We start from the raw sequence: 27945 nt of genomic DNA on the forward strand, positions 1-27945 counted from the left end.
ACCAACTCACCAAGCTTCTCCACACATAGACCCCCCATATAAAGTGATAGTATTTTTAGCAGCAGTGATACATCACTCCCTTCACACTGGAGCTCTGCCATGTAGAATGCTTATGTGATATCCATCATATTACAAATGTCAACTCCTTTAAACACGATTTGAGCATCTAATTTGACAGGACACAGACATAATTTGACCCAGTCAGGAAAAGTTACAGCATTACAGATTTTTTCCTGGTCAAGTTACTTAGATCCCCTGCCAATCAACGCCCGTCCTAGAGACCTGCAATCTACTCCGTCTGTTTACATTGGCAAAGTTCAGACATAAAGGCCAACGATAACAGGGTTGAAAAGGGTAGACTATAATATCTGTGATTGACCTATTTTCTTTCAGAGAGTCAAGTTGTTTTGAATTTCAATTACAGAAAAAGTTTGAATGTTGGAAAACGGTCAACCAAGTGAAAAATGGATGCCCATTTGCAGACTACCCCAAGAAGTATGTGTTATCAAAATAGAACAACAGGTTGACATTCCTGTGATCTCCAAGGTCAATGGAAGTACTGGGCTCTCGAAATGTGTTGATTTTTAAAAAGTCAATATCGGTCAGCGTACTAGTAATATTGCCACTTAAATGTATTAGGCTCACATGGGCCTTTTACATGATATTCCTTTTTACAAGATATTACATAGAAAACAGACATGTTTTATAGCATGTCATCTGTTATGTTTTTACTTGTACTCTTCTTCTCTGCTATCTGCACTTCTCTTCTTTCTGACCCCTCCCTCCTCTGACCGCATCCTCTCTGACCCCTCCTTCCTCTGAACCCCCCCTCTTTACCCCTCCTCTGACCCTTTCCAGCATACTCCCTCCCTCTCCCTTTCCTTACCCCTCTCAACTTCTTCCTCTTTCTGTCATTTCCAGGTTTCCACTTGGTCACTGCAGACACTATGGTGAGATGAATGAGAGAGACAGTTTGGTTGAATGAACATTGATGTGAGTTTATATCTGCAGGTGTTGAGAATGTTTCTATTTTAATCAAGTGTTCCTTAGCTTCTCTGAAAATCTTTTCTTGTAAATGTGTGAATGAGACAATGTTTTTCAGTGTTGTATGTTATTGCATGACGCTATTTGAATCGTTGTCAGATGAGAAGTCTTCAAACGTTTTGCTTGTTCTTGATCTGCATTTATAACATTTCATAAATGGACTGAATAGTGTTTTGCAGTGTTTGGCATGCAAATGCTATTGAGTGCAACATGTTTGTGTTGAAATACAATGCCGTACATTGTATTGACAGAAGAATTAGAATATGTTTTTTTGTGTGTGCGTGTGACAATGTCTGTCAGAGAATCAGTGATAGAGCGAGGAATGGAAGAGGGAGAAAGGCTGAGGGTGGCAGCGACCAAAGGAAGAGGTGTAAAGAAGAGATATTGCTGTGTAGCGGAATAAGGAGAGACTGGAGGGAAAGCAGCTGCAATATTACTCTCGGAACCGTTACAGTTCTGTGTGTTGTCTGTGTGAGAAACAGTGTCTATTAAGGGTCTCTGCGTATCGTGTTAAATGTAGAGTGTCAAGTGTGATTTACAGAGGTTATAGTGCAATGAATGCTAAGCGAGAGGTGGGGCTGTATTTCCTGCAGTGCCAATAAGTATTTATAGCTTCATTTCATATTTTTTACAGTATGTGAAACTGAAAACCTTGGCATTCTTTCGTATGACATGATATTACTGTGATGAAGCAGCAAACTACTGTAGCTGGTGGTGGTGGGAATTAAACAGTAGAGTAAACCCCTTCAGGTGTGTACAGGTAGGTCAGTAGGAAAGAAGGTAGAATACGAAAGTAGTTAAACAGGGTGATAAGTTAGAAATAGAAAGGTAAATAAGCAGGGTGATAAGTTAGAAATAGAAAGGTAAATAAGCAGGGTATTAAGTTAGAAATAGAAAGGTAAATAAGCAGGGTGATAAGTTAGAAATAAAAAGGTAAATAAGCAGGGTGATAAGTTAGTAATAGAAAGGTAAATAAGCAGGGTGATAAGTTAGAAAAATAGAAAGGTAAATAAGCAGGGTATTAAGTTAGAAATAGAAAGGTAAATAAGCAGGGTGATAATTTAGAAATAGAAAGGTAAATAAGCAGGGTGATAAGTTAGAAATAGAAAGGTAAATAAGCAGGGTATTAAGTTAGAAATAGAAAGGTAAATAAGCAGGGTGATAAGTTAGAAATAGAAAGGTAAATAAGCAGGGTGATAAGTTAGAAATAGAAAGGTAAATAAGCAGGGTATTAAGTTAGAAATAGAAAGGTAAATAAGCAGGGTGATAAGTTAGAAATAGAAAGGTAAATAAGCAGGGTGATAAGTTAGACAAATAGAAAGGTAAATAAGCAGGGTATTAAGTTAGAAATAGAAAGGTAAATAAGCAGGGTGATAAGTCAGAAATAGAAAGGTAAATAAGCAGGGTATTAAGTTAGAAATAGAAAGGTAAATAAGCAGGGTGATAAGTTAGAAATAGAAAGGTAAATATGCAGGGTGATAAGTTAGAAATAGAAAGGTAAATAAGCAGGGTGATAAGTTAGAAATAGAAAGGTAAATAAGCAGGGTGATAAGTTAGAAATAGAAAGGGAAATGAGCAGGGTGATAAGTTAGAAATAGAAAGGTAAATAAGCAGGGTGATAAGTTAGAAATAGAAAGGTAAATAAGCAGGGTGATAAGTTAGAAATAGAAAGGTAAATAAGCAGGGTGATAAGTTAGAAAACTAGAAAGGGAAATAAGCAGGGTGATAAGTTAGAAATAGAAAGGTAAATAAGCAGGGTGATAAGTTAGAAATAGAAAGGTAAATAAGCAGGGTGATACGTTAGAAATAGAAAGGTAAATAAGCAGGGTGATAAGTTAGAAATAGAGAGGTAAATAAGCAGGGTGATAAGTTAGAAACAGAGAGGTAAATAAGCAGGGTGATAAGTTAGAAATAGAGAGGTAAATAAGCAGGGTGATAAGTTAGAAATAGAAAGGTAAATAAGCAGGGTGATAATGGGCAAACGGAGGGAGAGAGGGGTGAAAGCGGGATCATAGGGGTATACTACAAAGCAGGTTGAGGAGTTAGTGAGCTAACTTTGGTAAACTGAGTTCAACTCTGGCATTTTTCTGAAAAATATATATTTCACTGTGACCTGCTGCTGCTTACTATCAAGCAGTGAGGCCGCCTATTGACGAGTGAGTGAGTGGTGGGGACGAGAGGGCAAGAGGGGGTCTGTGTTGAGATTGAGCGCTGCAGCTGAGTGAGAGGAGCCAAAGCAGCACGCGGGCAAGTCGTGTCAACCTTTTACATGTTGTAGGTTGGATTGTCATTATTGAGACAACCTACTGTTTTTCCAACTATTTTCCATAAAACATATTTAACGCGCTAGAAATGATGTTCGTCAAGAAATAACAGCGTCAAAGCACAGGAAAACTACTTTAGGCGCTCCAGCACATATTAGATACATTCGCACAGAGGTGGTTTAAACTGCATTATAAACTGGGTGGTTTGAGCCCTGAATGCTGATTGGCGATTCCCACGGGTATGACTAAACATGTATATTTACTGCTCTGCTTAGGTTGATAACCAGTTTATAATAGCAATAAGGCACTTTGAGGGTTTGTGGTATATGGCCAATATATCACGGCTAAGGGCTGTATACAGGCACTCTGCTTTGCATAGTGTGTAACAACAGCCCTTAGCCGTGGTATATTGGCCATATACCACACCCCCTCGTGCCTTATTGCTTAATTATAAACTGGGTGGTTCAAGCTCTGAATGCTGATTCGTTGAAAGCTGTGTTATATCAGACCATACAAACAAATATTGGCCATATATCACTCCCCCTCAAACCTTATTGCTTAATTCTAATGTCGACTTTGCTTATGGAAAACCATGGAAGGTATGGAACACCCTGGCGTGCTTCTGAAAAGTCCACAATGCAACTGACATTAAATGTGGAGAATGATACATTTGCATCTGTTAGTCATCAAGTAGCCTATTATTTTATATGCTACTGTAAGCTACTGTAGCCTACCATTTGATACAATACATATGTTGAAATGAAGATATCACTGGAGCCATTGCAAATCAATGTGTGCCACTTGTGTAGCCTACCTGGAGATGGCAAACGGATTTAAGAAATAGCTTATAACTTCAGTTTATTGTTGTTGTAGCCTTGCATTATTATGCTATTATTATTGACCGTGTTTAGTTAATGAAATTGGAAATTATCAACTGTGAACATGGTCACAGTTATATCGCAATTGCTGATCAGCTGTAGTCAGAATGCATTAGATTAGGTAACATTCAGTCAGATTAGGCTACAGGTTAAAGAAAACACTGGCTGTTGACAAGCATGGGCCTATTCAGTTCATATTATTAATGTTTGATTCGGTGATAAAAATTACAACCCTCAATATCCTATTCCAGCAGGCTATTAAACAACAGAAAACCATGACAAAGGCAGGCAGGCTCGAGGTCAGGGCAGAACAGGCAGGGTCAGGGTACAGAATCCAGAACAGGCAAGGGTCAAAACCGGGTCAAACCCGGGAGGACTAGGAAAAGAGAATAGAAAAAGCAGGAGCACGGGAAAAACACACTGGTTGACTTGAACAGACAAGACAAACTGCACAGAGGGACAGGAAACACAGGGAAAATAAGTGACACCTGGAGAGGGTGGAGACAATCACAAGGACAGGTGAAACCGATCGGGGCGTGACATGCTGGGAAAAAAACACCATGTTGGGCTAGTTTTCAGGACTTGTGGGCGGGTTTTGAATGGTCATTTCCAGAAATGTTAGATAGACAGAACTTCTAAAAGCCAATTTCACACAATAGCCTGCTGGATTTGAAGGATTATGTGTTTTTTATTTCAATTTCAGCACAAATGAAAATGTCACTGACTCGGCCATGGATTGATGATTCACCATTGCCTTTAATGACGAGTTAGGTGTTCGACTAGCCAGTTAAATAAAGGTTAAATATTTGTATTTATTTATTATTTTAAAAACATGCAGGCGCAGTTAAAAGCCTGCTAGAGTTGGCTGTAGGCGGATGAGCAATATCGATCTTCGTAGTACGGATGAAGCCTGAGCTGGAATGTGAAGCTAACTGAAGCTGGTTAGCTTTAGAAAACCCTGAGTAGATGTACAGTTGAAGACGGAAGTTTACATACACTTAGGTTGGAGTCACTAAAACTCATTTTTCAACCACTCCACAAATTTCTTGTGAACAAACTATATTTTTTTGCAAGTCGGTTAGGACGTCTTCTTTGTGCATGACACAAGTCATTTTTCCAACAATTGTTTACCGAATAGATTATTTCACTTATAATTCATTGTATCACAATTCTAGAGGGTCAGAAGTTTACATACACTAAGTTGACTGTGCCTTTAAACAGCTTGGAAAATTCTAGAAAATTATGTCATGGCTTTAGAAGCTTCTGATAGACTGATTGATATAATTTGAGTCAATTGGAGGTGTACCTGTTGATGTATTTCCAGGCCTACATTCAAACTCAGTGTCTCTTTGCTTGACATCATGGGAAAATTAAAAGAAATCAGCCAAGACCTCAGAAAAAAAATGTAGACCTCCACAAGTCTGGTTCATCCTTGGACGGTACCACGCTCATCTGTACAAACAATAGTAGGCAAGTATAAACACGATGGGACCACACAGCCGTCATACCGCTCAGGAAGGAGACGAGTTCTGTTTCCTAGAGATGAAGGTACTTTGGTGCGAAAAGTGCAAATCAATCCCAGAATAACAGCAAAGGACATTGTGAAGATGCTGGAGGAAATAGGTACAAAAGTATCTAAATCCACAGTAGAATGAGTCCTATATCGACATAACCTGAAAGGCCGCTCAGCAAGGAAGAAGCCACTGCTCCAAAACCGCCATAAAAAAGCCAGACTACGGTTTGCAACTGCACATGGGGACAAAGACCGTACTTTTTTGGAGAAATGTCCTCTGGTCTGATGAAACAAAAATAGAATTGTTTGGCCATAATGACCATCGTTACGTTTGGAGGGAAAAGGGGGAGGTTTGCAAGCCGAAGAACACCATCCTAACCGTGAAGCACGGGGGTGGCAGCATCATGTTGTTGGGGTGCTTTGCTGCAGGGGGGACTGGTGCACTTCACAAAATAGATGGCTACATGAGGAAGGAAAATGATGTGGTTATATTGAAGCAACATCTCAAGACATCAGGAAGTTAAAGCTTGGTCGCAAATGGGTGTTCCAAATGGACAATGACCTCAAGCATACTTCCAAAGTTGTGGCAATATGGCTTAACGACAACAAAGTCAAGGTATTGGCTTGACCTCAATCCTATAGAGAATTTGTGGGCAGAACTGAAAAAGTGTGTGCGAGCAAGGAGGCCTACAAACCTGACGCAGTTACACCAGCTTTGTCAGGAGGAATGGGCCAAAATTCACCCAACTTATTGTGGGAAGCTTGTGGAAGGCTACCCGAAACATTTGATCCAAGTTAAACAATTTAAAGGCAATGCTACCAAATACTAATTCAGTGTGTGTAAACTTCTGACCCACTGGGAATGTGATGAAAGAAATAAAAGCTGAAATAGATCATTCTCTCTACTAATATTCTGACATTTCACATTCTTAAAATAAAGTGGTGATCCTAACTGACCTAAGACAGGGATTTTTATTAGGATTATGTAACGGCGTTCTTCATTTGTAGACAGAGAGTCAGACCGAAATGCAACGTAGTGGTTACTCATGACTTTAATAGAAAAGTGACACCTGAAACCTAATTACAGCCTATCTGGTGAAACTACACAGAGACAATAACAATCACCCACAAAATCCAAAGCGAAACCCAGGCTACCTAAATACGGTTCCCAATCAGAGACAATGAGAATCACCTGACTCTGAGAATCGCCTCAGGCAGCCAAGCCTATACAACACCCCTACTCAGCCGTAATCCCAATAATACAAAAACCCCAATACGAAATACAACAACATAAACCCATGTCACACCCTGGCCTGACCAAATATATAACGAAAACACAAAATACAATGACCAAGGCGTGACAGATTAAATGTCAGGAATTGTGAAAAACTGAGTTTAAATGTATTTGGCTAAGGTGTATGTAAACTTCCGACTTCAACTGTAGATTGATGGACAAAGAGAGAGCTTTGAAGGAGAACAAGCCGACCGTGTGTTTTGTTCTTTCGCATGATTGCATACCGAACAATGCTGTTTCTGTGTATGTGATTAATTTGCATAAATAATTCATGCATGTTTCTGATTTTAGCGCCCACATAACAATGATTTAGCCAGCTAACTGATAAATATTCTGAAATAACATTTTGTGTTCTAAACAAAATATAAACTTCAATAGTATAGCTGTAAATAACTGATGAGATTATAATATAAAACCTATAAAAATAAAAGAGAAATCTTAGCATTTAATTCACAACGTTTTTTTCTGGGGCCCAAACCAATCCCTACTTTATTGGAATATATTCCAGTGTTTAAAAAGCCATAGGACCAAAACCGTGTTTGTGTGTGTATGCTAATGAAAGAATGTATTCACTACATGGGTGTGATGCAGTATTATATGTACACACACAGATATCAGCTATCAGCGGCATGTTTTTAACAGTATCAGTGTCAGTGACTCTCACATTCCCCTCTCAGACAGTGTTTGGTAACACTTGAGGAAAAAATCGTGTTCACAATTTACATCATGGAATGGTTTATTGACTATTAATTATTTATAGTTGGAAAGGGAAACTGGTCGGAAATCAATTGGGGGGGAAAGTGTTCATGCTTTACATGAAGGAAAAACAGTTCATGAAGGGTTTGTAAAGGGGTTTTAAGTAGTTTATAGTAGTGGTGGGGGGAAAAAATATATGCAGTTAACTATCACAATATACATTTTGGACGATACTCCACTGAACAAAAATATAAATGCAAAATGTAAAGTGTTGGTGCCATGTTTCATGAGCTGAAATAAAAGATCCTAGAAATATTCCTTACGCACAAAAAGCTTATTTCTCTCAAATTTTGTGCACAAATTTGATTACATCCCTGTTAGTAAGCAATTCTCATTTACCAAGATAATCCATCCACCTGACAGCTGTGGCATATCAAGAAGCTGATTAAACAGCATGATCATTACACAGGTGCACCTTGTGCTGGTGACAATAAAAGGCCACTCTAAAATGTGCAGTTTTGTCACACAACATAATGCCACAGATGTCTGGAGTTTTGAGGGAGCGTGCAATTGACTTGCTGACTGCAGGAATGTCCACCAGAGCTGTTTCCAGATCATTTAATGTTCATTTATCTACCAACATCGTTTTAGAGAATTTGGCAGTACGTCCAACCATTGTCACAACCTCAGACCACTTGTAACCACACAAGCCCAGGACCTCCACATCTGGCTTCTTCAACTGCGGGATCATCTGAGACCATCCCCCGGACAGCTGATGAAACTGTGGGTTTGCACAACTGAAGAATTTCATCACAAACTGTCAGAAACCGTCTCAGGGAAGCTTATCTGCGTGCTCGTCGTCCTCACCAGGGTCTTAACCTGACTGCAGTTTGTCGTTATAATCGACTTCATTGTCGATTATGCTTACTTTCGATGGCCACTGGAACGCTGGAGAAGTGTGCTCTTCACGGATGAATCACAGTTTCAACTGCACTGAGCAGACAGCGTGTGTGGAGTCATTAGGGAGAGCGGTTTTCTGATGGCAACGTTGTGAACAGAGTGCCCTATGGTGGCGTTGGCGCTAAGGACAACGAATACAGTTGTATTCTATTGAGGCCCATTGTCGAGCCATTCATCCACCGCCATCACCTCATACTTCAGCATGATAATGCACTGCCCCATTTCGCAAAGCATCTGTACACAATTCCTGGAAACTGAAAACGGCTCAGTTCTTCCATGGCCTGCATACTCACCAGACATATCACCCATTGAGCATGTTTTAGATGCTCTGGATCGACGTGAAGAGGAGTGGGACAACATTCCACAGGCCACAATCAACAGCCTGATTAAGTCTATGCGAAGGACATGTGCCATGCTTGAGGCAAAGGGTGCTCACACCAGATGGTTCTGTTTTTTTAAATCCATGCCCGTACCTTTTTTTTAAAGGTATCTGCATATCTGTTTTCCCAGTCATGTGAAATCCATAGATTAGGGCCTAATTAATTTATTTCAATTGACAGATTTTCTTATATGAACTGTAAGTAAAATCTTTGAAATTGTTGCATGTTGCGTTTATATTTTTGTTCAGTGTAAATTGGCCATATACCACAAACCCCCGAGGTGCTTTGTTGCTATTATAATCTGTTTATCAAATTAATTGGAGCAGTAAAAATACATGTTTTTGTCATATCTGTGGTATACTGTCTGATATACCACAGCTGTCAACCAATCAGCATTCAGGGCTCGAACCACCCAGTTTATAATTGGAGATAGTTAATAAATGTATAGATTATAATACAATCCCTTTGATGACACACACACGCACACGTTGTCCATCTCACACCTGTCCCCCACAGCTCTCTCTCAGCTCTCTCCCCAGCACCGTTGTCCCCAGCCTTCCCTCCTCTCCAGGGGGCTGTGCTACTGGAGGACCGAGGGCACAGTCCTCCAGACAGGAGGTGGCGCTGTTCCAGACCCTGCAGGAGGCTCTGAGGGAGATCGACCTGCCTGAAACACAGGACCTGCCACAGAGTGAGACCCGAGCTAGGATCACCTGAATGAAACGGTCATGATGTGTCAGAAGTGTACCAGGCTAGAAAGACACGTCCATGTTTATTACAATCTCTATGATATTGGGGTCATGCTCTATCACCTTTCATTTCTACCTGTGAGTCTCTGAACCGTTGAATCAGAACTAAGCCTACAGGCCAGGTGAACCTATCACTGGATATTAACCTGCACAGAGTCACCCAGACCATGTGAGTTTAGCACTATATGTCACTGGGTTAGCAGGTGAACAGGTGTGTCAAAGTGTGTCTGCAGACCGGAAAGGGCCAGAGGGCTGTGTGCATGTAGGAAATGAGCTTAGATGACCTACCATATTGCTGACCCCTGTATAGTTGTTTTTGGATCAAACTACTTTCTATTTCATGAAAGGCTGAAGTACCGATGTATGGGGATTTTGACCATAATGGCAGTTCTACTGTGTTCTCTTCCAGGTATGAGTCACTCTGAGATGTGCATCTGTGTTTTGGGATCCCCACTCCCCTACCTCTCTCTGCTGTTAGAGGCAGGCCAACGGAGCCCAGGTATGGTAGCAGAACACACCCAGACAGGAAACACAGCAGATATGTACAAGCAGCTCATGAAAATCCTGGAAAATACATAGATTTTTACAATTGTGTTTTCCATGCCTGGAAAAGTTGTGGAAATGTTCAAATCTCAAAAGGTTTGGAAAAGTAATGGAAAATAATTTAATAATTTATTTTAATGTCATTTGGGAACAGTTCTTTTTTAATAGTTGATCAATCACATAATAATCACCAATCAGCCTGGAACGGAATATGACACTTTAGCACAAGACTATTCAACTGGCGGCCCAGCTGCTAGATCCGGCCCGTGTTATTCATTTAGATTGTGTAACGACGTTCATCTGTTGTAAGAAGAGAGTCAGACCGAAATGCAGCTTGTAGGTTACTCATGACTTTAATGAATGAAAAGGTACATGAAATAACTGAATACGAAAACAACAAACGAAACGTGAAACTAATTACAGCCTATCTGGTGACTACTACACAGAGACAGGAACAAACACCCACAAAATACAACGCGAACTCAGGCTACCTAAATACGGTTCCCAATCAGAGACAACGACAAGCACCTGACTCTGATTGAGAATCGCCTCAGGCAACCAAGCCTAACTAGACACACCCCTAATCAGCCGCAATCCCAAATAATACAAACCCCAATACGAATACAACATATAAACCCATGTCACACCCTGGCCTACCCAAACATATAACAAAACACAAAATACAATGACCAAGGCGTGACAGATTGGCCCTTTGATCAATTCTGAACATTAATATTTTTTTAAGCGCAAAAATACGACATTCAGTGCCAAAATGACATGCACTATGGTAGTTGTATCCTGTGTAGTGTAGTTATTTAGCGTTTTTAGCGGTTTCTAGCATCTGTGTGGCATGTTGATTATTTTTATTCATATAAACTTGACTCCAGCACTTGAACAGTTTAATTAAACGACAAAATATTATGCTCACAATTAACTTTTTTAAATGTATTTTTCTTACATCTGGCCCAATAAGAATATAGCTTAGTAGCATTGCTTTAGTGCATACTTGTAAGTCGGGAAGCAAGTTCAAGGAGTGAGTGTTTTAATAAATAAACATAACACAACATAACACAACATAAGAAACACGAACAATGCACATACATAACACAGGAACAGAAACAATAACGCCTGGGGAAGGAACCAAAGGGAGTGACATATATAGGGAAGGTAATCAGGGAAGTGATGGAGTCCAAGGGAGTCTAATGACGCCCAGGTGCGAGTAACGATGGTGACAGGTGTGCAGCCAGTGTCAATACCACATTTATCATTACTTTTTATATGTATGTAGAGACTCCGCCAATTGTCGGTCATAGAAATTTGGTTAAAAGTCATTAAATTCCATCTGTAAAAACGTCAAAACAAAAATTAAATGTGGTCACAGTTTTCGGTGGTTGAACCCTGTAATCATTTCTAATAAGTACCAGTACGCACTTGCCGGTATCAGTCTGACAGTAAATCAATGTAAAAGCCTGTTTGGCTAGAGCATCGGCCAAAACATATACCTTTACCCTTCAAAGTATGTGCCAAATTGTTTTCCAAGAGGTCTTCCCAGTGTCCCTTAGTGCCAAACAGAATAGTGTTAGACTGTACATGGTTTTCTTATCCATCTATAGACCTAAACACTTTACCTTGTCAGAGCACCAGTAAAATACACTATATATATATACAAAAATATGTCAACACCCATTCACATGACTAGATTTGGCTATTTCAGCCACACCCGTTGCTGACAGGTGTATAAAATCAAGCACATAGCCATGCAATCTCCATAGACAAACATTGGCAGTAGAATGGCCTTACTGAAAAACACATTGACTTTCAACATGGCACCGTCATAGGATGCCACCTTTCCAACAAGTCAGTTCGTCAAATTTCTGCCCTGCTAGAGCTGCCCAGGTCAACTGTAAGTGCTGTTATTGTGAAGTGAAAACGTCTAGGAGCAACAACAGCTAAGCCGTGAAGTGCTAGGCCACACAAGCTCACAGAACAGGACCGCTGAAGTGAGTAGCGTGTAACAATTGTCTGTCCTCGGATGCAAAACTCACTCCCAAGTTCCAGACAGCCTCTGGAAGCAACGTCAGCACAAGAACTGTTCGTCGGGAGCTTCATGAAATGATTTTACATGGCTGAGCAGCCGCACACAAGCCTAAGATCACCGTGCGCAATGCCAAGCGTCGGCTGGAGTGGTGTGAAGCTCGCCACCATTGGACTCTGGAGTGGAAATGTGTTCCCTGGAGTGATGAATCACGCTTCACCATCTGGCTGTCCAAAGGACTAATCTGGGTTTGGCGGATGCCAGGAGAACGCTACCTGCCCCAATGCATAGTACCAACTGTAAAGTTTGGTGGAAGAGGAATAATGGTCTGAGGCTGTTTTTCATGGTTCAGACTCCTTAGTTCCAAGTGAAGTGAAATCTTAACGCTACAGCATACAATGACATTCCAGACGATTCTGTGCTTCCAACTTCATGGCAATGGCTTGGGGAAGGCCCTTTCCTGTTTCAGAATGACAATGCCCCTGGGCACAAGTGAGAACATACAGAAATGATTTGTCGAGATCGTGTGGAAGAACTTGATTGGCCTGCACAGAGCCCTGACCTTAACCTTATCAAACAACATTGAGATGAATGGGAACACTGACTGCAAGCCAGGCCTAATCGCCCAACATCAGTGCCCGACCTCACTAATGCTCTTGTGGCTGAATGGAAGCAAGTCCCTGCAGCAATGTTCCAACGTCTACTAGAAAGCCTTCCCAGAAGAGTGTAGACTGTTATGGCAGCAAAGGGGGGACCAACTCCATTTTAATTCCCATGATTTTGGAATGAGATGTTCGACAAGCAGGTGTCCATATACTTTTGGTCAGGTAGAGTAAATATTGGAACGGCTATCCTTTAATGGGATTCATTAGTGTCATTATCAAGTAACATAATCACCTTCTAGAGAAAAACTCTGGGTCTAACAGTAATAGATCTCATTTTAGCCTGATAGCCAACAGGTTGAGGGTAAAGCTACTAGTGCAGGTTGACATTTCATTAGAATGTCACTCCCCTCCTTGACTCTTTTTTTACATAAATAGCAGACATGGGCAGAAAATAGTTGCATTTTGTACTTTACAATATGTTTATTTGTAGTTGAATATAGTTATGGAGTTTCAACTAAAAGGCAACTATTTTCTGTGATATTCAAATACAGGTCTCAGAAAAACAAATAATAGTTGAAGCTATTTGAATATATGCAAGTTATTTGAGAACAATATATAAATATATTTGATGGCTGCCAAATATTTGACTAGGAACCAAAAACTACAATAGCAGGTTCCACAACTGGCACCAGTGATATTATTTGCCCCCCCAAAGTTTTTTGAGCATAAAAATAAAATACACTTTTGTTGGACATACCTTTTTTTTTTAACTCCAGCAAATCAGCTCCAACTGATATTAAAGGGGGACATGGTATCACCACAACATTAGAGTAGACAACTTTTTCAGCTTCAAAATGACCAACAAATATATTTTCATAATGAGTGACATAAGGTTATACAGTAACACTTAACATCAAGTTTTTATACATGTGTAGTATCTTAGTGATTATTACAATAGCAACATTGCTGTTACATAGGACTTTGGAAATTGCTTTATTGTTGCATAATAATGGGATTATTACATAAGTGGAATATGGAGCAGTCACTATTCCTCTTGTGTACAGTAGTTGCTCAAACGTTCAGCTCATTGCTATGGAATTAAAATGCTATTACCAAAGTATGATGTGACATGTTAAAATGTTGCTTCAAAACAATTTACAGTTTTATAACACAAGGCACAGTAACAGTTTGATTTGAAGTGTCACTGAGAATGCTAGCAGTAACATAATATGGCTATTACGTGTCGAAAGGAAACAATATATCCAAAAATGGCTGTCTTGTATCAACTACAGCCAAGGTAGGTTGGAAATCATGTTAGTTTGTATACTAAATAAACTATCCCTTTAAAGATGTGTTTGAAACAAGATCACTTCCCCTCAGATGGCCAAATAGTATCAAAGTTGTTTTTGCTAAGCATCCAACTTGCTGTTTGCAATGTTTGCAAATGGCTTTGAATTTCTCTGCAGTATTTTCAGTGGCATTAATTAATCAAATAAATAGCAGCTTTCAATTGTTTCAAATCCAATTTTATTGGTCACCTGCAGATGTTAATTTGAGTGTAGCAAAATGCTTGTGCTTTTAGTTCCGACAATGCAGTAATATCTAACAAGCAATATAACAAATTCACAACAACTGCCTTATACACACACAAATGTAAAGGATGAATAAGAATATGTACATATAAATATATGGATGAGCGATGGCCATGCGGCATAGGCAAGATATAGAGGTATAGAGCAGTATATATATATATATATATATATATATATATATATATATATATATATATATATATATATATATATATATATATATATATATGAGATGAGTGATGTTAAATATAATTAAAGTGGCGTTATTTAAAGTGACTAATGATAGGCATAGACAAGATGCAGTAGATGGTCTCATCATTGATCCACCTGTACCTCGCCTTCTGGATGGTAGCGGGGTGAACAGGCAGTGGCTCGGGTGGTTGTTGTCCTTGATGATCTTTTTGGCCTTCCTGTGACATCGGGTGCTGTAGGTGCTGTAGTGGCATGTTGAAAGAGTCATACAGAAGTTGAGCATCACAACATATTTTTACATATCTGTACAAAATATAATTTGTTTTTGTTTGACTTGATAATGTACACCTGGTGCAATGGTCATTCAGGAGAATGGACATTCACAGAATGTTCAGATAGAAATGTATTGTGTCGATCAAATGACTGTCAGATTGGAATAGTATAGGAGATTGTGTTTGCTATTCATTCTGTTTCTTTCTTCCAACATACCGTTCCAGATACAACCCTGCCATTAGTTGAATGCAGTTTCTGAAAAGTAGTCACTTACACAGATCTGTATATACAGTGGGGAGAACAAGTATTTGATACATACAAGTGTACCTATGATGAAAATTACAGGCCTCTCCCATCTTTTTAAGTTGGAGAACTTGCACAATTGGTGGCTGACTAAATACTTTTTTTGCCCCACTGTATGTTATGCAATAAAATGCAAATTAATTACTTAAAGTCATACAATGTGATTTTCTGGATTTTAGTTTTAGATTCCGTCTCTCACAGTTGAAGTGTACCTATGATAAAAATGACAGACCTCTACATGCTTTGTAAGTAGGAAAACCTGCAAAATCGGCAGTGTATCAAATACTTGTTCTCCCCACTGTATATTTTTTAAGTAGTTGCTTTCTGAGATTTGTATTCAAATAGTTTCAAAACATAGTCATTTTTGGGGATCTGGGGTTCCAACAGGGTTCTTCGTCTGTCCCCATAGGAGAACCCTTTTGTTTCTAGGTAGAACCCTTTTTTTGTGATCAACATTTTATTTTTATTTCACAATATACAACACACAAGGCCAGATCACTTTATAAATACTAGCCGACATGACAACATTAACATTCAATACAACTATTTACATACTGTCAGGAGTTAATTATATGAGTGCACAATATGACATTTACAGAAAGGAAGTAAAGGTTTACAATAAAACATTCAGTTTTATTCTCAGAAAAGAAAATGGCGTCTCCCCCATTCCCCTAACCATGTAGGTCCATTGCTTGGTCAAGAGTTGTTGATATCTGATAGAGTTTTTTGCATAATACATCCCATGCCTCAACTGTATTTGCCCGAGCTTTGTTTATCACGGACACTGATTGCTCTACGAACAAGAAAATATGATAACCATGTGAGGGTAATCCAAGCACTAAGGATAACCTTTTTTGCTACTGTTAACCCTGCTTAAATCATTATATTCTGAACCAGTTGCAATACAAGTGAAGAGTCATTCAACAAAAACAAAGGTGGATATTTGTTCACAGGGAAACCCATCATTTTTGTCAAGAAATGTGAAACATGTGACCAGAACTGGGACACCACAGGACATTCCCAGAACATGTGACCAGAACTGGGACAACACAGGACATTCCCAAAACACGTGACCAGAACTGGGACCCCACAGGACAATCCCAAAACATGTGACCAGAACTAGGACACCACAGGACATTCCCTAAACATGTGCATTAGTGTTCCAACAGCATTCATACGGCATCTAATACATATTGAAGTTGGAATCAGCTTCCTCTTAAAACGTCTAAATGGGGTTGCATAAGGTAGAGGAACCCTTTTTCATTCCAGATATAACAATTTTGTGTTCCATGTAGAACTCTCTATAGAAAGGGTTCTAAATGGAACTGAAAAGGGTTCTTCAAAGGGGTATCCTATGAGAACAGCCGAAGAACCCTTTTAGGTTTATGTTAGCAAAAAAAATGTTAAGACTGTAGGCGCTTCCAAAGTAACTGTTTGTTCTCCGCAAAATATTTAAAACTATAATTATCCCAGGTATGATAAATAGTCATTCTCCCGCCTACTTTGTCCCTCTGTTAGGACCAATAACAGATTAAAACACTTTACTTCAATGTTGAAGTGGGAACAAGTGGTAAAATAAATAGTTCTGTTTACATGTGGCATGATCGTCTTTATGACTTTTGACCGTTTTCTATGGAAATATGTCAATGATATTTCCAATCTCCAGTTTTCTAGGTACATCGGCCCTATACCAAACACAGGATGTCTAGCACCCCTCTATAATCCTTCTCTCCCTCCCCCTCTTCTCACTCTCTTACACCCTTCCAATTTCTCTCTACCTCACTTCCCCCATCACCCGCTCCTTCTGTTCCTCCCTTCTTCTCTCTCTCTCGTTTACCCCTTTCAAATCCCCCCTCCTCTTTCTCTCTCTCTTTAGGAGATGCTCTCCTGTGTCTCTGTCCATCCTGGCTCTCTCGCTCCTCCTCCCTCCTGGTCCACAAGGCTGTCACCTTTGACCTGGGAGGGCGCACTTTCCTATCCAACTTCAACCCGCCTCGCAGGGTCACCTACTTCCTGTCATCTGACCCGTGGGCTAAGGAGGAAATGACCCGAGAGACAGACTGCCCAAGCGGAGGTTCTGGAGCACTGGGTCAGTTCTGGGGGAATGTTCTGACCACCAGGGTTCTGCTGCAGAAGGCCAAGATCCACTGCCCCCCAACCCTGGCCCTTCTGTTACCACCGGGGCAGATGAGGCTGGAGGAGGGCAGGACAGGAGGGGTGGAGGTGGTGCACCTGGAAATGGGAGCAGAGGAAGGGATGAACTCTGTCAGAAACAAGGTGGACACTTTCCTGGAGTCTGAGAATATGAGGGGATCAGAGAGGGTATGTCCTGTTTGTTAAAGAATTCAGTCAGCCTTTATGTAAAAGTACACAAAGATTTCCTTTCTCTTTGTGCCTAGGTGGTGCTCAGGTGCAGTGGGGGGAGGTTCGTGGGCGAGGCAACCTCACCCCCCATCTACCTGTCGAGGAACAGCAGGGATGAGGTCTGGGCCAAGGTGAGTTATCTCCTGCCCAAACTCCTCCCTGGAGAGGCAGTGCTGCTCGAGGCCTACTGCTCCCCACTGAAGCCTGGGCCACGGGTAGAGGACCGCACCTGGGAACAGTACACCGGTGAGGACTTTAATCAGGATGGATGAGTGTAGTTTGATGTTTGAGGACCTTGTTTTCATGCGTATTTGTATGTGGTCTTCATATGACATTGAACTTGTAAAGACTCTCTAACTACTTTCAATGTAATGTACTACGACCATGACTAAAGATAGTCCTCTCCATCTCGGTTGTAATGAGGTAGTTGTTGTGTGCCCGTGTGTCTGTCAGACTGCAGGCCTCAGGTTCCAGACCTGTCCTTCAGACTGTGTGCCATTGTAACTCGCTCACCTCTGGACCTGCCTCTCCTCTACAAGGTGAGAGTAAGAGAAAGAGAGAACAAGAGAGAATGAGGTAGGAGAGAAAAATAAAATGTTGACTATGTGCATCATGAAAACGTTGTTGTATGACTAGCAGCAGCTTTTTGACCCTTGTCTTCGCATTGTGTTTTCCACGTATTTGCATTGACCCTCAATACTGTAAAAGTATAGCTGAGTGTACAAAACAATAAGAACACCTGCTTTTTCCATGACACAGACTGACCAGGTGAATCCAGGTGAAAGCTATGATCCCTTGTTGATGTCACTTGTTAAGTCCACTTCAGTCCGTGTAGATGAAGGGAAGGAAACAGGTTAAAAAATGATTTTTAAGCCTTGAGGCAATTGAGACATGGATTGTGTATGTGTGCCATTCAGAGGGTGAATGGTCAAGACAACAGATTGAAGGGCCTTGCAACGGGGTATGGTAGTAGGTGCCAGGCACACCAGTTTGTCTCAAGAACTGTGGCGCTGCTGGGTTTTTCACGCTCAACAGTTTCAAGAATGGCCCAGCACCCAATGGACATCCAGCTAACTTGACACAACTGTGTGAAGCATTGGAGTCAACATGGGCCAGCATCCCTGTGGAACGCTTTCGACACCTTGTTGAGTCCATGCCCGATGAATTGAGGCTGTTCTGAGGGCAAAAGGGGGTGCAACTCAATATTAGGAAGGTGTTCCTAATGTTTTATACACTCAGTGTATTTGTATATAGCTCTGTAAAATGTTGATGTTGTCTCCTCTTCAACATTATGGCAAAATGTAGATTTAAATAGACATACCCAAAAGTAATACTTTTTAATGACATGGTCATTAACAATAACGAGTAATGGTGCATAGTATTCTTGTCCTTTTTTTATCAATAGCTGAGGTGTACTGTACATAGTACAAATAATATGAAAATATATGATTTATATACTTTTTTCCTATTAGGGCTTGAAATGACTGAAATGCTTTCTAAATATAGTAACAACCAAATTATAAATGACTTACTATAAGATTTCACATTTCTTATAACTGTAAAATAAATATGATCATATTTAGTGACAATTTGGCCCCATTTCATATAACTGACGACTGAGAATTTTCTGCCAATCGTCCTCTGAGCGACTTACAGGCACCATTCTACAAAATGATTTAGTATTTTTTCATGGTGAGAGTGCTATATCTGGCTGAGAATATCACAGTGAGATGAAACTACAGCAATTGTATTCGCTAGACTGTCCCCTTTAATATGCCGTCTACCAGGCTGGGCTCTATCGCTCAGAGGCAAAGGAAATCTATTATTTGTCTGGATAGGCCAGAAAATGTGACACGTCACTCCCTATGCAAATGTATGAAACCTGACACTTTAAGTCAGCTCGTCAAGTCAAGCCAACCTGATACTTCAAGTGAGAGTGGTAGCGGAAAGCACTATAAGGAATTGGACCCTCCGACGTTCACAGAGTGTTCTGTACACCAAAATATCAGTCAGAACCGGTCCAGAACTGCTCAAAGTCCCCTAAATAGGGGACTTAACATCTAAGAGGTTGACTTTACCTCGAGAATGGGAGACACATTCATGTAATAGGCCAAATACTTGAACTGAACTGTTTGTTTGAAATCAATGGCCTTATCTCTAACTTCTCTTCTATCTTCTTCCTCTCCCTCCCTCTTCCTCTCCCTCAGTTGGTGTGTAGAGTGGGTGTGTCCGATGACCCTCTCTCTCACAGCCACTCCCTCTCTCAGTCTTTGGAGACCACCCTATTAGAGTGCGGTTTCACTGACCCTACCATGGCGAAATCTCTCTGCCGTCTAGCACTGGACACCGCCCTGTCCTGCCTCTGTGTTGTCATGGAAACAGAGTCAAGCATGTCCGCAGAACAACGCGGTGGAGCGGGTGCCCAGACCGACATGATAGGTGTGTTTTGGTTCACTGCCAAAGTTTTCCTCTAAGGCAGCATGAAGCTGTCTGAGTTGATATATGATTTGATAAAGATTACTGAAGATTGCTGTTGAAGCCTCTGAAAGCATGGGTATACTTATGAAATCATAAGTCTCACGCTCTGTCAACACTATGTCTCACTGAGCTACTATCTGACCTATCCTCTCCCTCTCCATATCTCCCTCTCTACCACTCCATATCTCTATCTCTTTCTACCTCCTTTCTACTCCCTCTCTCCTAGGCGTGGACCTCCTTTTCACCATGGATGGCTCCATCATCAGGCCTGTTATTTTGGGCCTCCATCCCTCCCTCTGTCTCCACTCCTCCTTCCAAGAGCGAGGGATGGGGATGGAGGGATGCAACAGTGGGATAGAGGGGTGGAGTAGGGGCACCCTCCTCCTCACCCCTCTCACCCGCTCCCAGTACTACCTGATGCAGGGGAAAACTGTGCTGGTGGTGGGAGCTGGAGGACACAGTAAGAAGTTCATCTGGAAAACAGCCAAACAGTACAAACTCAAGGTGAATGTCTACATGGAGAATAACTATATAGATGAATGTAGAATATCTACACTCTTAGAAAAAATGGTTCCAAAAGGGTTCTTCAGCTGTCCCCATAAGATAACATTTTTTTGGTTCCAGGTAGAACCCTTTTGGGTTCCATGTAGAACCCACTTTAGAAAGGGTTCTACATGGAACCAAAAGGGTTCTTACCTGCAACCAAAAAGTGTTTTTCATAGGGTTCTCCTATGGGGACAGCCGAAGAACCCTTTTAGGTTCTAGATAACACATTATTTTCTAAGAGTGTAGACAGTGAAAGTGACTACATTAGATTGCCCAACATAGACTTTTCAGCTATTTTAGAAATGCATTTTACTGCACTGCAAAGTCTGATTAAATGGCACATTAATGGTTACTGGCTAGCTAGTTATGCTAATGTGCGAATTGAACTCATTAACTTTCTCCCCTCCAATCAGATCCTGCTGGTGGACAGTGACCCTGCCCACTTCGCCTCCCAGTTGGTCGACCACTTCCTCCCCCTGCCAGACCTCCCCGACCATCGGCGTGACGACCAGCACTGCTCCCGCATCTGTGATTGGCTGTTGTCCTCCAGCCTCCGCCCTGACGGCTGCGTGTGCTTCTGGGACGAATGCGTGGTGCTGACATCGCTGGTCTGTGATAGGCTGGGGCTCAGGGGCCCTCCCCCTGAGGCCATCCGCATTGCGAAGGAGAAGAGCCGCACCCACAGGCACCTCCTGGGCCTACTGAAGTCTACGGGGAATAACCTGATCAGTGTTGAGCAGCCCTCCGGTCAGCCAGATAGCCTGGTTGAGTTTGGAGAGGATGAGAGGAGAGGTAGACAGCAGAATGGCATGGTCAACATGGAAGGAGATAGCCTGAGAGCTATGGCTGATTTCGACAGGGGGGGATCTCTTCAATGAGGCAATGGGCAAACACGACACTACCGCCCCTACCTCTTCCTCCCCCTCACTCTCCTCTTCCTCCTCACATTCCTTTGGCACTTTCCGTCCCTCCACTCCTCTCCTCTCTCCCTCCCCTTCCTCCTATGCTGTTCCCTGTATCCACGTGGAGAGCACCCTGGATCTGGAGAAGGCAGCCAGTGGGGGGGAGGGGGGGCCTGGTGGGGCCAGTGTGGGGGTGGTGAGGTTCCCAGCGGTGATGAAGCTGGAGTACGGTGCGGGGGCGGTGGGCGTGAGGAAGGTATGCTCTCTGGAGGAAAGTCTGGCACACTTTGAGAGGATCGGCGGGGACCTCCGCGAGGAGACAGACTACCCTGGCATCGGCCTGGGCTGGGGCAACGCCATGATCCTCATGGAGTACGTGGGAGGCACCGAGCACGACGTGGACGTGGTCCTGTTCGAGGGGAGACTGGAGGGCGCCTTTGTGTCCGACAACGGCCCCACGCGCACCCCGGCCTTCACCGAGACGGCCGCCCAGATGCCCTCGGGGCTGGCGCAGGACAAGCGTGCTCAGCTGATCCGCGCAGCACACCACGCATGCCTGGGCTGTGGCCTGCGAGACGGTGTGTTCAACGTGGAGCTGAAGATGACAGAAGTGGGCCCGAGGCTCATAGAGATCAACGCCCGCATGGGCGGCTTCTACCTGTGCGACTGGATCCGCCAGCTGTATGGCGTGGACCTCCTGATGGCGGCCTTCATGGTGTCCTGTGGGGTGCGTCCCTGCCTGCCCTCGGCCACAGCCCTCCCAGCCAGAGGCCACTTTGCTGGGGTGATGGTGGTGGTGTCACGGCACCTCCATGCCCTGAGGACCACAGCCAGCCCTGAGCGCCTGAGAGGGCTCCACCAGGAGGGGGCGTTGTGGCTGAATGAGCTGGCGGAGGAGGATGAATTGATCTCTGGTGAGTACGAGGAGCCCTTCTGTAATGTCGGGGTGAGAGATGCCCACAATGCCACCAACGCTCGCCAGCGCCTCCTCGCCCTCTGCCAAGGACTGGGCCTGCACTGTCCTCCACGCTACGACCTGGGCTACTTCCTGTCCCATTTCAACTAGACAGGAACTCAGGGGGGAGAAGCAGGGTTTGTTCAGGAGGGTGCCACATTTACATTTGAATCACAGATCAAAATAATACAAAGAGCTGAAACGATTCCTTACTCTGCAGAATTATATATATTATATTCCTGCCTGAATGTTTGTTCATTACATTGGACCCTTCTGAATAGAACCCATGTTTAGCAAGGCTGTGCTGTGTGCAGGGGTTAGTTTAGTTAGCTTAAAAGGTACTTCACAGGATGAACAAACACTTCTCATATCAAAACACAATATGTTATCTCAAAATTGCAAATTCAGGGACTAATCATTCAGGTAGCAGAACCTTTCCATTTTTAGCACTTATATTTTGGGGACCATCTCAGGAATAAAATACAAGTTTCGAAAAGATATCTTCATCAGTGATTGGGTAGAATAGGATATGGGTGTCTATCTATCTTGAATTTAACATTAAAATATGGAAAAACTTATGGAAAAGCTTCTACTTTTCAGTTTATTGACAAGTCATAAAATAAATAGAGGCCCTTTGTCCAATTATTGAATTGGAATTTCAGTTTACTTCCTGAATTGACAGCCTTCATTTCAAATCAACCTCAACCCTGTTATCTACTAGGTTGTGGCATCAGCAGTCTACCTTACTACATCATAACGTAGTAGGCTGCACACTGTGAACACAGCAGTTGTTAATAACCTGCACACTGTGAACACATAGCAGTTGATTAATAACCTGCACACTGTGAACACATAACAGTTGATTAATAACCTGCACACTGTGAACACATAACAGTTGATTAATAACCTGCACACTGTGAACACATAGCAGTTGATTAATAACCTGCACACTGTGAACACATAGCAGTTGATTAATAACCTGCACACTGTGAACACATAACAGTTGATTAATAACCTGCACACTGTGAACACATAACAGTTGATTAATAACCTGCACACTGTGAACACATAACAGTTGATTAATAACCTGCACACTGTGAACACATAACAGTTGATTAATAACCTGCACACTGTGAACACATAACCGTTGATTAATAACCTGCACACTGTGAACACATAACAGTTGATTAATAACCTGCACACTGTGAACACATAACAGTTGATTAATAACCTGCACACTGTGAACACATAACAGTTGATTAATAACCTGCACACTGTGAACACATAACCGTTGATTAATAACCTGCAAACTGTGAACACAACAGTTGTTAATAACCTGCACACTGTGAACACATAGCAGTTGATTAATAACATATACACTGTGAACACAGCAGTTGATTAATAACCTGCACACTGGACACAGCAGTTGATTAATAAGTTGCACACTGTGAACACGTAGCAGTTGATTAATAGCTAAATGACTTAAATGTAAATGTAAATGTAATAACTTGCACACTGTGAACACGTAGCAGTTGATTAATAACTTGCACACTGTGAACACGTAGCAGTTGATTAATAACTTGCACACTGTGAACACGTAGCAGTTGATTAATAACCTGCACACTGTGAACACATAGCAGTTGATTAATAACATATACACTGTGAACACAGCAGTTGATTAATAACCTGCACACTGGACACAGCAGTTGATTAATAACTTGCACACTGTGAACACGTAGCAGTTGATTAATAACTTGCACACTGTGAACACGTAGTAGTTGATTAATAACCTGCACACTGTAGACACAAGGCAGTGCAGGGTTGGAACAGGTGGGAGGGGGAGTAATATTACACATGCAGTAGGTCAGAGTGTCATTAGCTAAATAGTTATATGAAGGAAGAGCAGAGGAAAATTGCAGATTTTGAGGAAGGGGGTTTGAGGAGAGCAGTGGAATAGCTGAAACAGGTGGACAGGGGTGGCGATTGCGGGACCTTTTAACTCTTGGCCCAGACATGATGTATGCGGGGCCAGTGCGTTTGAACTTTTGGGAAAATGTAGAATTTAGGAATGCAAACTGCCATACATGTGAAGTTAGAGGTCATATGAAAGTTCATGTCTTAATTTAAAAGGTTGAAGTGAAATGTTGTTCCCCCCAAAATAACTCTCTAACTAAAGGTGTATGGAAATGGGGATTGAATTCCACCACATATTTACACCAATTTTAGCCCATAAAACAAAGTGCGTTATTTTGTAAATGAGAAATAATTTGAGGCAGTTTCACCGTTGCAATCCTCTTGACCCTCTTGACCCTGGCAGTTAATGTCTGTAGTGTGGCATTTGGGGTCTGGTGTCAGACTGACCCAGTAAGCAGGGTGAAACTGAGATGCCATACGTATCCTGGCCACACCACACAACCCCCCAGACAGGGTTTACAGTGGTCAAAAGGTTGTGGATTTCCCATATCTTCTGTTTCTATTTGTTTATGTATTTCTGATGTAACATTTGGGAAAATATAGTAAACATATATTTTGTACCTTTATTTAACTAAGCAAGTCAAGTAAGAACGACTCTGGGCCAATAGGGCGCCTCACCAATCCCGGCCAGATGTGATACAGCCTAGATTCTAACTAGAGATTGTAGTGACACCTCTTGCACTGAGATGCAGTGCCTTAGACAGCTGCACCACTCGGGAGCCAACACTTCTGGCTTTTACTCAAAAAGGAGGTGTGAGAGGAAAGTTAAAGAATAAAACATCCTATCAAGATTACATCATTAAAACCAAAGAATATGTCAATGACGGTTTCAATGATCTGTGCCCTATTAAACAAACACAATACCCAGGCCAGCGACCTCCCTAAAAAAGGGCTCTACTGCAGGTCAGCATGGGGCATATTAGGCTGTGAAAACAAAATGATTGACTGCAGCCTCTATTCAACCACAGCAGTGTGTTGTGGCTCGCCATTTGCTCTAAACATGTTGACAATAATGTTAGCTCAATGCTCACACAAACCTAAATGGCCAGATGATATGCGTTGTTGTTGTTGTACTCATCGTTCAGCACTTAAAACACCCAGTAATTCACCTTATCTTCAGCACCACTCACTAGCGGTGAATCGAATGGTCATATATGGCTGCTTCAGGTTATGGCAAAAGATGAGCCTGTAGTTCCTCATTGACAGACCACGAATCCTGATCAGGACTTCAGTAGCTAAGCTGCAGAGGAGAAAGGAGAGAGAGTGTTTGAAAGAAGCTGCTTACTTAGTTAGATCAAAGTTTTTATATTATATTGACAAGATAGTTGAGTGACCTCTCAAACAATGGAAATACAAGTCCTCAAGGTGGAAGGCAAGATTAGGTGGGACCATTCTAGGCTGTCTAGATGGGATACAATTTATGTTAGAATTTACTTTTCGTATCAGGTTAGGAGAATTTACGCAGCAGGTTAGGAGAATTGGGGTAAGCGTACCTACGAAGCCCACGTCTTTCTTTGGATTTTTTAAAATAAAAAATACATTTCCTGCTGTTTAATGATGCGACTAATTCATCTGGTTGTTATTTCCATACATTTTCCGGTTCTAAACCAGTCCAATGTTTTATTATTAAATTATTAACAATGTGTAAGGTCACACTAGTGGCCAATTTCAAAGTTGCAAAAAAAACGTTGGTGTTGAAGCAAGGGTTGGAACGGAAATAATTTTCCAATCGTTTCATTCTGAACAGAATCACTATGTTTTTTTTGTTTCCTTCCACTGTTCGGACCAGCAAAAGAATGTCCTGAACCGATTCGAACCCCCAAAATACTGGATTATATCGTTCCTTTCTGTTCCATTTTTAGCCTGTGAAATCAACCGTGTTTTACATTTAGCTCATTAAATTACTTCGCCAATCAGCGCGGATAGAGCAGGCAAGCTAGTTGTTTACACGCGTGATGTACAGACAACTGTAGTTTACATCGCAAAATGCGACTGAAATTGTGTGGGTGGGGAGAGAGAGAGAGAGAGAGAGCAAGAGAGGGTTGAGGAGGAGTCCAAGGAATTGTACCTAGGAGGAGCGGCTTCTATGGAGGAACTTTGAATGTCTTTTGAGCTAGCTAGCTAACACGCGTGTGTGTGCAGAGCAGCACCAGAATTAAAAACACGTCTTACCTTTTTGTAGTTAATAAATCCAATGTGAAATGTGATAACTAGCATTGAAAAATTTGATCCATTCTTATTTAGTTATTTTATGGTTTTCGGTTCTGTTACCTGAACTGGTTTCAACCACAGATACAATGTTTACAGTTACACATTGTTTTACAAATATACAGTATGTGTAACGGATGTGATCCGTTACATATGCATCATAAATCATTTCACCACATGAGAGCAATGGTGAACAAAGCCTTAATATTAACATATGTTTAATCTCGGTTACCCAGAAGTAGAATTCTCTCATGAAAGTTTGTAATTTCCTGTAACGAGAATCAGTCCACGAGATATTAACACAGATTTAAAGGGATTTTTCTGTTGACTATAAACAATAGCTCATGTGGAAATGTATTTTCCTTATTAACAAAGTTTTAAAACAATAAAAATAGAATGAATATCGTGTTATGATTCAGCAACTATTTTGATTCAAATAAATCAATTCACATTTCCTGTGTTGTGTAAAATACAATAAACATTCAAATCAACACTCTTCTGTGTTTGTTTTTATTGACAAATTGTTTAAATTAAATGACTTCAGGTTATCAGGCTGTAACCAGCTGCTTGACCTGGACTGAAATAGGTGCCGGTGTTTGGCCGAAAATCTCCCCCCTGCCAGAATTCTCAATTTTCGACACAACACCAGTACTCAGCTCCGGTCCGGTGAGCTCCTGCCCAAGTCAAGCACTGGCTGAAACACGAAAAAAAAAGAAATAACTCAAGGGGTGTGATTACTTTCTGAAGCACTGTACATTTGTGAACACCCGGACAGAATTCTCAATGGGGGAAATATTGTGTTCTCTCACCCATCTACACCGAATACCCCATAATGAGTGAAAACATGTTTTTAGAAATATTTGCACATTTATTGAAAATGAAATACAGAAGTATCTCATTGACATAAGTATTCACACACCTAAATCAATACTTTGTAGACGCACCTTTGGCAGCAATTACAACCAGTGGTGATTCTAGCATGTAAAAAAATATATATATATATATTGGGGGATGCATGCCAGCAAAGCCGCTACACAACACAACACTAAACACATTAATTGCACTATAACGGTGACAAACGGTGCCCTCAAATTGTTAGGGCCTACATAAAGCTGTCCCAACAGCAGAGTCCCAACAGCAGTCCCAACACCTTACCTCTGCTACATCTAGCTATCAGCGGAGCCTTGTCTGCCAACG

The 27945-nt window shown here is 41.6% G+C and overlaps 1 protein-coding gene across 1 annotated transcript; it reads left to right on the forward strand.

Moving 5' to 3' along the window:
* Window positions 1-865: 865 nt before the first annotated feature.
* LOC124010849 (carnosine synthase 1-like) lies at window positions 866-27131 on the forward strand. The gene is made up of 10 exons (XM_046323574.1): window positions 866-950; window positions 9546-9720; window positions 10188-10277; window positions 17198-17643; window positions 17721-17931; window positions 18139-18224; window positions 19893-20124; window positions 20390-20667; window positions 21123-21408; window positions 21683-27131. The coding sequence occupies exons 1-10, from the start codon at window positions 948-950 to the stop codon at window positions 22675-22677; spliced, it is 2802 nt and encodes a 933-aa protein (XP_046179530.1). The 5' UTR covers window positions 866-947; the 3' UTR covers window positions 22678-27131.
* The last annotated feature ends 814 nt before the right edge of the window (window positions 27132-27945 follow it).

This window comes from Oncorhynchus gorbuscha, linkage group LG23 (genome assembly GCF_021184085.1).
Source record: "Oncorhynchus gorbuscha isolate QuinsamMale2020 ecotype Even-year linkage group LG23, OgorEven_v1.0, whole genome shotgun sequence".
NCBI classification, from domain to species: Eukaryota; Metazoa; Chordata; class Actinopteri; order Salmoniformes; family Salmonidae; genus Oncorhynchus; species Oncorhynchus gorbuscha.

Excerpts from the sequence above, each read along its gene's own strand:
- LOC124010849 (XM_046323574.1), top strand. Across the intron at positions 9,721-10,187 it reads AACACAGGACCTGCCACAGA|GTATGAGTCACTCTGAGATG; the intron begins GTGAGACCCGAG and ends GTTCTCTTCCAG. Across the intron at positions 17,932-18,138 it reads CACCTGGGAACAGTACACCG|ACTGCAGGCCTCAGGTTCCA; the intron begins GTGAGGACTTTA and ends TGTGTCTGTCAG.